The following is a 12089-nucleotide window of genomic DNA, read 5'->3' as shown; positions in this document are numbered from 1 at the left end:
AGTTTCCAAATTAACAAATCGAAATTATTTTTAAAATTTCCATGTATTTTTTAAATTATTTAATACAAAATCAACATTAGACACCTAGGCATTCATTTTAAATGTTAAGGTGTTCTGAAAACTGTTAGAGTCGAGAGTGAATTAGCCGGCAAGTAAAGCTATTGCTCTGTTTCACAGTATCTAAATATTGTTAATATTTAGATCGAAATAACACAGTGTTATATTAAATATTTGTTTAGGTAGTTGTTGAAAGGATGAATCTATCAGGTATGTTCATTTTGTCAGTTTTGTGTTGTGAAATTTTATTTTTATTTGTCCTGGGATTTTATCACGATTTATTAAATCACTAAACCCATTTGATACGCTGTTAGTTATCATGCAAGTTTTTGAATAAGTAACTACTTTCTATTAATTATATCATAAAATAAACAATAACTTATTAAATTAAATAGTATTTGGGACTGACGATACTCTTAGAAGACTTTGAACAGCTTAACAACATTAAAATTTAAGTTTGTTCACTTGGTACCTTTGACTGACTCTGGTAATGTACCGAATCACTCCGCAATTGTTGTTATTTATTTTAATGGTGAAGAAAAACATCATAAGGCAACCAGCATGCCTGAGAGCTGAGAGTTCTGCATAATGTTCTCAAAGGCATGAGTAGACTACCAACCCGCTCAGAGTCAGGAATTCTCAATAATGTTCTCAAAGATATGTAAGAGTGCCAACAATCAGACCAGTTTGGTTGAATATGGCCCATACCCTCCTCATTCTGAGTGTAGTCTTGTGCCTTGTAGTACTGTTCATAGGCCTGTAAGTTCAAGCTTCAAGTATGCACACACAATCATCACATATACTAGCACTCACAACACACACACACACATCACACATGCTAGCACTCACAACACGCGCGCACACACACACACACACTATCTCATACACACACACACACATAATATCACTTACAGGCTCACACACTCACTTCACTATGAGTTGTAGAAAAAATGTTCAATGCTCATCAAACACAGCTCTATTACTTAAATACCTCTATCAAATGAGAAGTAGGATTTGCACTCCTTGAATGTAACATGAACAGGTTGAAAATGATAATTAATAGACCATCTATTTTATTGCTAGATCCCTCAGACGATTCAAGCAGTGATGAAAGTCCTGTGCCAGCAAAACGGCCTCGTGCTGATACCTATGGTGCTTCATCAACAACCTCGCATGGATCTGGTCAGTTTTTATTATCATTGGGAATTTTATCTCAATTGGTAATTTTTTCTAATAGACATCTTGTCGTTCTTAATCTATACTTGACGGCCGATTGGCGCAGTGGACAGCGTCCCTGCTTCAAAGGTCGTGGGTTTGCTTCCCACAACTGGAAAATATTTGTGTGATGAGCATGAATGTTTTCCAGTGTCTGGGTGTTTATATGTATTTTCTAAGTATTCATGTATATTATTCATGAAAATATTCATCAGTCATCTTAGTACCCATAACACAAGCTACGCTTACTTTGGGGCTAGATGGTGATGTGTGTAATGTCATAGTATATTTATTTATTATATACTTGTATACCAATATTATAAAGAGGAAAGATTTTTTTTTCGTTTGTATGTACTCTATTGACTATGAAAGTACTTATAAATACTTTTTCGTCAAAAAAACATAGGCAACATAGGCTATAATTCATTTTCCAAAAAATTGGAGTTCCTTAAGAAAATTGCAAAGCAGAACTAAAAACTTAGCATGCGCTAAGGAAACTATACATGCACAATACACACATCGCCATCTAGCCCCAAAGTAAGCGTAGCTTGTGTTATGGGTACTAAGATAGCTGTTGAATATTTTTATGAATATAATACACATAAATACTTATAATATACATATAAATATTATAAGTATTTATTGATGATACATAAAAAGTATTTAAAAAAAAACAATAAAAAAATAGCCTTTATTCATTGACTAAATGAATTATTGCTTATTCACTACATAGTTACTAAATCTTTTATTTAATTATGTGATACTTACTTATTTGTAACACCAGCTTAGTTAGGCTGTCCTTGGACATAGGCCTCCTCTAGAATTCTACAGTGTGCCCTGTCTCTAGCTATTCTAAACCATCCTTTTGGCAGGTGACTTTCCCATCAATTTTGTGGCTCTCCTTTTTTATTCTTGCCATTTCTAGGGTACCAAGATATCATAACTTTAGTCCATTTTCTTTCTAGGATCTAACCACACCACCACATGTGATTAAAGTACTCATTGTTAGCTTCAAAGAAGTGCGCAAGGGAATATTTCTAAATATATTTATCTTAGCTATGCTATGTTGCAATAGCAGCTTTTGTGTTCTAAAAATTTATTAAATTGCAATTGGGTTACATTAGAATTGCAGTATAAATTCTTATTTAAATTTATAGTTTTATCATCAATGATATTTATATAGCTATTGCTATATAAAGATTTTTATTCATTCGAATTGGACTCTTAATTAAGAAGTTATCGCGATTTAAAAAGTAATTACGAACTACACCATACCAAAACAGTTTTTTAGAGATACACTTAATTGAAAAAGTTCTTTTTAAAAACTACACCTAATTTTAAAAAGTAAGAACTTAAAAATATCTGAACTACCTTAATTGAATTTCACACATCTCTTTAAAAACAAAAACAAACGCTGTGAAGTTGTGGGCAACAGCAAGTAAGTATGTTTATCTAAGCTTCAGTATAATTTTTTTTAAATAGGTTTATTTTTAAATTTAATCTACATGACACTATGGAATGGTTATGATAAAAGTACACCTGACTAAGTTGTAAGATTTTTTTAGGATCTATCTAGGATCAGTTTCTTTGTTGTTTAAATTTAATTTGACTACAAAGGCCTATCGACTAAATCGTTTTTGTTTTAGTACTCCAAGAATCAGACGAAGACTCTCCAGGTCCACAATATTCAGAAAAATATCACACAGAAGCTAAGCCAAGTAAAATTAGGCGTAGCTTTACTGAACAGAGTCCAGCGAGGACAAACCGATTTAGTAGAAGTAGTCTGAGTGAAAATTGTTCCTCGCCTAATGACCATGAGGACTATCGACCAGGCTTTAATGATAATGCCGGAGAAGAAACCTCTCGACGTGCAAGCTTTCAGGAATCTGCTGATAATACTTTTTATAGAAAAACATCTGACAAACAAAGGGAATATAAGCGATACTCAAGTAAGTTTTTGCGATTGATACATTTAATAAAGTAGCTACAAATATCCTTTACCAACTAGGATATTGTTTAATTCAATGTCCTAGGATACAGTGACAAATGTTGTACATATTTTTGAAACTTCAAACTTAGAATATAATGTATTCACCATTCTGCATCTAAACACTAATCTGAAGTAACTAAACACTAAGAGCCTAATGTGGCATAATATTGCAATGCAAATGTGGCAGTGTTTTGTTTAACTAACAGCATCTTTCATAGGTCAGGGTGGGAAAAAACACTGCATCACTATTTCAACTTTATGCCACGTTTATTAGTATGGACCTTATCAGTTTACCTGCCCACTGATAGTTCATTAAACAACTTTTTATTTAGCTTAGGTAAACTAGATTACTTTCATAATTTTTATAAGTGTTTTAACCTAAACTTGGAGGAATTATCAATTTTATAAATTTAAAAAGCATATAAAAATTTTCGGAACCGATAGGATTTGAACCTGCAACTCTGGCAATCGCGGCCTGAGCGCTTTCACCAATTAAGCTACGGCTTTCCTACCGTCGATGCCGAAATTAGTATATGCCTTTCACATCTCTCATATAGCGACTGTAGCGTCATCTAGTAGAAAACGTTGCAGTTTCGATCTACTTTTTCAAGGTCCATATGTGTCCATGAGACACGTTTGAAACAAGAGATGACACATTGCTTTTTTTATTTTATTTTATTTTGTTTAAAAAAGATTACTTTCATCCAGCACTCATCTTTTATGTGATAGTTGATAATAAATAATTATTCATTGTGACAGAATCATGTCTTTATTTTAAAGATGTGTTAGTTCTCAGTATGTATACTTTACATTTGTGATTTAAGGGTCACACTATTCTGAGACAAAAGCTGAACGGCCAAGTAAAATTAGACTTAGCTATACTGAACAGAGTCCAGAGAGATCTAAAAGATTAAGTAGAAGTAGTCTTAGTGAGCCTTGTTCATCCCCCAATGAACAGTATGATCGACCAGGATTTAAAGACGATGCAGAAGAAAGCCAAGAAAGCGAAAGAAGAAATGCAAGCTTCCAAACACCCAACGATAATGCCTTTTATAACAAATCTGACAGCCAAAAGGACTCTGAAATATATTCCAGTGGTTATTCAGAGATATCAAAAAGAATGATGAGCAACATGGGTCACAAGCCTGGCAAAGGTTTGGGTAAATTTGAATCTGGTAGGGTAGAACCAGTTCAGGCCTCTACTCAGAAGGGAAGAAGAGGTTTAGGTTTAAAGGCTTCAGTTGTTGGACAGGCGCCCAGAGACTTAAAATGGACACCTGATGAAACAGCCCCTGAGGCTAAAGAGGAAGTGGTAATCATTATTTCCCATTATTTTTATTTATCTACACAATAAACATGCAATGTTCTTGTATTGTTATCTATTCACAGTCTGAGAATATGAAATTACATCTTTATAATTTACAGTCATGGATGCCTACACCACCAGAGGAGACCTTATCAGGCGATATTTTGGAAAAATGGTTAAAGAAAGGACCAAAGAAATTAACTATAGATGATGAATCTGCTTTTGTAGATCGTCAAGTGTTAAAAGGCATCTTAAATTCTAAGGTAAGTCATCTGGTAATGTGGGGATTTTAATTGAATTTTTATTACAAACAATGTTTTTTTGACATCTGTAGTGAGATTTTCTAACTGCGCGTGAGATTTTATAGTGCACCTCCTCATATTTATGAGGTCTTAGTGTTTTAAAAAAAAATCAATTTATTTTATTGATCAATACTTAATTTTTTTTTATGTTTATAGACGAGCGCTTGACTGCAATCACACCTGATGGTAAGCGATGATGCAGCCTAAGGTGGAGCGCGCTTGCCTAGAAGATGCCTATTCACTTTTGATTTGAAGGTACTCGTGTTGTAAGATGGAAGCTGGAAGAGCATTCCAGATCCTGGCGGTGCGAATCAGAAACGAAGATGCGAAGCGCTTCGTACGCGTCCGCGGTCTATCGAACACGTAGGGATGCAGATCCTTACGATGCCTCGCGGTTCGATGGTAAAAAGGCGAGGGGGGAACTAGATCAAATAGTTCTTGAGCACACTCTCCGAAATATATCCTAAAAAATACCGAAAGGCAGGCTACCTTGCGACGATGTTCCAAACTCTTAAGTTTTTTATTGGCTAGGTCACCGATGAGCCTTCTAGCACGGCGATCCACCAAATCCAGGGCATCAAGCTGATACTTGGCAGAGCCATCCCATAAATGGGAACAGTACTCCATGCACGATCGAACTTGAGCTTGGTACAAGGTGAGAAGCTGTTCAGGCGTGAAGTACCGCTTGACCTTATTGAGGATGCCAAGTTTCTTGCCAGCTGTTTTTGCCCTGGATTCGATGTATTGTCCAAAGTTGAGGTTGGATGAAATATTGACTCCTAGAAGTTCTACACTTTATGTTGCAGAATATGTTTGACAACCTGGACGGAGAAGAGATGAGAAGCGCCAGATTTCGCAGCAATCCGTACGAAACGATAGGTTCTGTAATATTCTTAAACCGGGCAGCTGTTAAAATGGCCAATATGGATTCAGTATTTGACTTCATGTTTACCAAGCCTCAAAAAAAGAATGGCGAGAATGCAGTTGAGGATTTATTATACTTTGCAGATGTTTGTGCAGGTCCAGGGGGATTCTCAGAATATGTATTGTTCAGGAGGGGATGGAGGGCAAAAGGTAATAAATGTTTTAAATAATTACATTGTATCAGATAAGTTTAATTTGCTATATTAAAAAAAACCAGGAAAAAACGCTGTATTTAAAAACATATTTGAAGAATCGCTATTCCAAGCAAAATGTTGGGTGTCACTCTTGTCACGCATGTAATAGGAATTTCTTGTAAAATTTGTACTCATATTATACAAAACGATTAGGAAAAAAATAGTAACAATGGCCTAGCTGTCGCGGCCTTGCTTTTTGGGAGGAAGTTTTATCGCCAGTCCCCACCTGCTTTAACGGTGCAGGAAAACATAATGAAGAAACCTGCATCCCTGTGAGTTCTCCATTAGGCGTGTGAAGTCCTATATAAACTTGGCCAGTTTTCTGTACTGCGTTCTATACACTTCTAATGTTAAAATTCATCATTTAAAAGTTTTCAATAAACAATTTGCTTAATAAAAAAAAATATCTTTGTTTCTCAACCATCATGATATCAAAGGTACAAATCAATATGTATGATATTTCTCTTTTTTTATTTTAGGTTTTGGGTTTACACTCAAAGGATTGAATGATTTTAAACTATCCGATTTCTATGCGGGCGCACCAGAAACATTTAATCCGTACTATGGTGTGAAAGAAGATGGTAACATTTTCGACCCGGCTAACTTGAGCTCGCTAAAGGATTTTGTTTTAAAGCAAACTGATGACATTGGTGTGCACTTTCTTATGGCTGATGGAGTAAGTTTTAATGTATATTATATGATATTTTGTCTCATATCTGACCTTTTTTTGTTTAATTAAATATAATCTTAAAGGTAACCGCAAACATATTTGAATACAAAGACTTTTGGGCGTTTATTCTCTCAATTCGAGAGTAGATTGGCGTAGTGGGCAGCGACCCTGCTTTCTCTGTCCAAGGCCGTGGGTTCGATTCCCACTACTGTAAAATGTTTGTGTGACGAACAACAGTGTCTGGATGGTTATATGTATATTATTCGTAAAAATATTCATTAGTCTAGTCTAGTTATCTGAGCTAGATGGCGATATGTGTATTGTCGTAGTACTATATTGATATGTAATAAAAAATATTAACGGCAGGATACTCTGAACCTACAATCTCTATAAAATATTGTATTCCTGTGGAAAATAACTTCATATGCATATAAAAATTGTATATTATGGGCATCTTATGTATGTATATATATATATATGTATGTTTATGTATCTAAGGAAGCTAACAATAGTCCATAAAATTTGCTATGAAGTGAACCAGTTAGTAAGTCAAAATATTCAATGCCCTTTGTTTTCAGGGATTTTCTGTAGAAGGCCAAGAGAACATTCAAGAGATATTATCCAAGCAACTCTATCTTTGCCAGTGCCTCGCCGCTCTCATGCTTGTGAGGACGGGGGGCCATTTTGTTGTGAAACTGTTTGACGTGTTCACAAATTTCAGCGTGGGACTTGTCTACATCATGTATAGGTGTTTTGATAAAGGTAATAAATAATCATATTATTTAGATAGCTTATAGCAATAAATAACAAGAAATTTCGTAATTTATTACGTTAATTAAAAACATTTGAACATATTTTCCCTTAATGTTCATAGCGATTTACTCAATGGTTTATCATATTAGCATCGTTATTTAATAACATGTTTAAATAACGCGTTAATAAATTTTAATGTATAATCGCAGAAGTTGCACCGCATAAACATTTAATAAAATTATAAATAAAAATTTAACAAAAAGTATACAATTTGGCGGCCTTATCGCTACATAGCGATCTCTTCCAGGCAACCAAAGGCGTTAAACATACCTAAAGAAGAGAGGTAGGTGGTGCATTTAAATAAACATGCATATATACCTATATATACAAATATAATATATACATATAATAAACTTACAATTAAATATATAGATACTGATAATAATTAATATATACCTATATAATTAATATCAATAATACATAAATATATACAATATTGTAGCTTTATCAGGTGGACACATTTATTGTATCCCTAGTCAGGGGATATAATCGGGGGATGTAATTTTTGTCTCCTGCCCATGCTAACCGGGATGCGGGACCCTTAAATAGCGTTTTTAGAAAAACTCCAGAGAGAATCTCTACTCACTTGATATTATGTTGGTTAAAACACATTGGTTTTTTTTAGTTGCCATTCATAAACCGGTAACATCTCGGCCAGCTAATTCCGAGCGGTATTTAGTTTGCAAATGGAAGAAACCCGGCACAGATGCAGCTGAAAAGCACCTCTTTTCTGTCAACTCGATACTGTGGAACAATCGTACGAAGAATGACGACGTCTCTGAACTAGTGCCCTTGTCTGTGATACAAGAAAATAAGGCATTTTACGAATATATACATAAGAGCAATTGTTTGTGAGTATCATTTATTTTTAATAGTAATACTTTATGTCTAGCGGTTACCCTTCCAACGTATTCTGACTTCTACATGACCTCCTAAGGATGTTAGACATACAAAATTATTTTAACACAGTTTTGTAACTCTAGGATCTAACAATTCATCATCACCGGTCTCGGAAGTGATTAATTCTAAAATTCTTTATATTCGTAGAATTGGTGAAAAGCAAATAAGTAATTTATTGAAAATAGCTGCATTTTGTAAAGACAAAACTTTGAAGGAAGAAAGCCAAGCCGAAATGAGAGAACAATGCTTAAAGTTGTGGAAGGTAGTTGCCATTTTATCAAATTACATAATGAATTGGTTTGTATATACGATACTTTGTAAGATCAGATTTGCGGCGATAGAAAATTTTATGGTAACAACTTGTCATGCTATGCGTGATTTCTATGTTTGAACCTTTAAGCTCACTTGTGAAATATTTTAACTAAAGTGAATTAAATAAATTCCAATTTTTTGAATTCTGTTAACTTCAAAAAAAGGTTGTTTTCCTTTCAGATTGGTAATTTCTTGTTTAATTTGTGTCAGTAATTATTTGCTTTTAAATACAGTAAGATATAGTATGATGTTACCTTTTAATGATAAGATTGTACTACTTTGTAAATTCGGTACAAACAGACAGTCTTTGCGTTTCAAAAGAGTATAAATAGCAAGCCTACTTAAAATAAATTAATTTTGAATTTAACAATGAAGTTGGTGTCATATTTTTTAAAATCGTATTATTTACCTTTAAAAAAGGAATTAGTTAATAATTCATACATACGCATGAGTTAGTATTTAAAAGAGAAAATTGCAAAAATCAACATCATCATTTGTATAACAAATATACAACGACAATACAAACACATCCATTCTTCAGCCCCAAAGTAAGAGAAGCTTGTGTTAAATATTTTTATCGGGTAAGTTTGTTGTGGGCTTCTTCTAAGCCCAGAGCGCGTTTGGAACCCTCGTAGCTTTAGTTTTAAGTTGACGAATTTAGTTATCGCCATCAACTCACTTCTATGTCATATTTTACATGTAATGTACGCATCTAAAGTGACATCTATTTGCCTATATGAATAAAGAAATATTTGACTTTGACTTATGAATATAAAACACATAAATACTTATAATTTACATAAATATGAACCTGGTTTTTACAGCTTCCAGACAAAGTACGTACGAAACCAGAAAAGCGTTTACCTGAGGATATTTTATCACATATACTGAACACGTCGAGGAATTTGCGCTCATACACGAATAACTCCTTCAAAAGCAACGTCTTGAACAAATCGCCGCGTTACTTGGAAAAAGCAACTGACCTGAAGGACATGTTTAGCAACGTTTACGACTGGCACTTTACTTTCTTGACCAGTAAGAAGAACAGCCCGGATTTGAGAATATTTATAGGTATTTATTGTATTATCTTATTTATGTTATACTGTTGTCCGCGACTTCGTACGCCTTTGTTTAATCATTTGCATGTAATATTTATCACCTTACCTTACCTTTGACGGCCGATTTTGGCAGTTTGCAGCGACCCTGCTTTCTGATTCCAAGGCCGTGGGTTCGTTTGCCACTACTGAAAAATGTTTTTGTGATGAGCATGAATGTTTTTCAGTGTTTATATGTATATTGCTATTTATTTATGTATAATATACATTGTACAATTCATAACATAACCTATAACACAAGCTACGCTTACTTTGGGGCTGGGTGGTTATGTGTGTATCGTCGTAGTATATTTATTTTATTTATTTATTACCTCCTACTTACCTTCTTTCTTGAGATCGTGACGTTCTTCCCTTCAACCCTGTATAAAGTAGATGAGCCCACATACCAACGAACTACGAGATATTATAGTAACTACTGAGTAGAAATTAAAATGGCCTAATGGCCTTTTCTTCTTTATTTAAATTGTGTATTTTTTTTAATCCTTTGTATTTGGTGCACAATAAAGTGTATTTGATTGATTGATTGAATGTGTTCTAGCGTGTGGAGGAAAAAACGTCTTCCAACTTACAACTAAAGACTCAATTTGGAAAAATGCAGCAAATTCACAGATTATTTTGCCGGCGAACACCTTATTATATGGAGAGGTATGTATTTTCATTTTATGTTTAACTTTGAACGCTTCCAACAATTAATCTTATATTCATAAGACACAAGTACCTTTTTTGCGTTAGCATTTAGGAAATAAAATATTGATTAAACAACGCCTATGCTATTAATTTCACTGAAACTATCCGAGTGAGTGATAATCGCATTTCCACTTGGGAACTGTGGTATATATAATATATTGAAACTCTCAATTGAACTTAATGAAATATATTGTTTCAAAAAATATTGTGTAACACATATCTTTTTCTAAATCTTTGAAGTGAACCCTAGGTTCATGATTTTCAATTAAAACTGTTAGTTGAGTCTCGTACCTTTATTTTGACGTACACGTTACAAAAGCACTTAAAACTTACATTCCATAATCAGTTTATTTGTTCTCTTGCACTATTCCTGCGTAAGTCAATAGTCGATGGCGAAAGTTCGTCTATTTTGTACCCTGCGAGGTCCAAATTTTATTATTTTCTCTAATTTGGTACTTGCTCTGACGTTTTCGAAATTTCTAACAAATTCTGTTCCATCATATGGAGATATCTTTGGCTAACAAAATTTGTTCATTACAGGGTTAATTAAAAAATACCCGAAAGCTCTGTTTACATTAAATCTAACAACTTTTTTTAACTCGAAAGTTTGTTATATATATAATATTTTACATAGATACTCTGTTACTCTGTATACCACGACTCCATCGCGCGGTAACTGACCTGACTACGCGACGTTGTCGAGTCACGTGCATTTGGTTTCACAGTGTAATGTCACAATACAAAAATAACATGAATTCAAATTTTTTTTGTATGAAATAACTTATTACAGAATTTTGAAAGGTCATAGAAAAAAAGTGGCTTGTTTTAATGAAAATAACCCTTCTATATTTATCTATGGTTCCAATAAAAAAAAAAAATATTGCACTAAAAGTTTTTTTAATGTTTTAACATAGTTAGTGCGCGAATACTGCGGCCAGGGTCTTAAACAGATGTACAGCAAAGCGCTGCACGTCATCGACGCCATGATGCTGGGTGGGATAGATATATCTGCATACTCGCTCACTGACCGGTAAGTTTGTAATTCATATAGAAAAGTAATATTCACAAATGCTACGTCTAACGTGAAGACTGTTTTTTCATACCATTCCCTCGACAATGCCTTGTTAGCTTAAGATAACAGACTAGTACATTTAAACGGCTTCGGGGCTGCAATGTTGTAATTCTTATGTGATTTAAATGAAGAATAACGCGCATCGGTATAAAATCGGTTTATTTTAATAATGCTATCTTGTCAAGCTGCTCGACAATGCCTTGTTACATATTATATACTCTGTTATATAAAGGTAAAAGTACGTATTACAAAAGACAGCGGATGGCAAGATATAGCGGGGTTGTAATGTTGTACTGAAATCACATTACCCTTGGGGTTGTAATGTAATTTGAATGAAGAACAACGCCCATTCGGTTAGAATAATTTCATTTGAATAATACTCTCTCGCTTCACTGAACGATAGCGTCCCTGTTAATCACCGAAGCCGGTAAAGCGGGAACCCGTAGAATATGAATTATTAAAAAATCTCTCCTAAAGTGATCTGTAAAACGCCATAATGCGGTGTTAATGTAATTCATACAAGTTAACTATT

General features: G+C 34.0%; 1 protein-coding gene across 1 annotated transcript in view; it reads left to right on the top strand.

The window, feature by feature from the left end:
- Positions 1-4: 4 nt before the first annotated feature.
- The window catches only part of LOC120628629 (replication factor C subunit 5), a 34263-nt gene continuing 22178 nt past the window's right edge, over positions 5-12089 (top strand). Inside the window, exons 1-13 of the mRNA XM_039897102.1 lie at positions 5-267; positions 1141-1239; positions 2919-3221; positions 4087-4574; positions 4688-4831; positions 5677-5944; positions 6468-6664; positions 7237-7420; positions 8097-8322; positions 8519-8633; positions 9508-9754; positions 10337-10443; positions 11400-11515. Of these exons, the coding sequence (XP_039753036.1) occupies positions 255-267; positions 1141-1239; positions 2919-3221; positions 4087-4574; positions 4688-4831; positions 5677-5944; positions 6468-6664; positions 7237-7420; positions 8097-8322; positions 8519-8633; positions 9508-9754; positions 10337-10443; positions 11400-11515 (2507 nt within the window). The 5' untranslated portion in view covers positions 5-254. The remainder of the gene's footprint in view (positions 268-1140; positions 1240-2918; positions 3222-4086; positions 4575-4687; positions 4832-5676; positions 5945-6467; positions 6665-7236; positions 7421-8096; positions 8323-8518; positions 8634-9507; positions 9755-10336; positions 10444-11399; positions 11516-12089) is intronic.

The sequence above is a fragment of the Pararge aegeria genome, chromosome 13 (genome assembly GCF_905163445.1).
Source record: "Pararge aegeria chromosome 13, ilParAegt1.1, whole genome shotgun sequence".
NCBI lineage: Eukaryota > Metazoa > Arthropoda > Insecta > Lepidoptera > Nymphalidae > Pararge > Pararge aegeria.
Note: the sequence above shows the minus strand (reverse complement) of the source record. Positions and strands in the feature narration are given on the sequence as shown.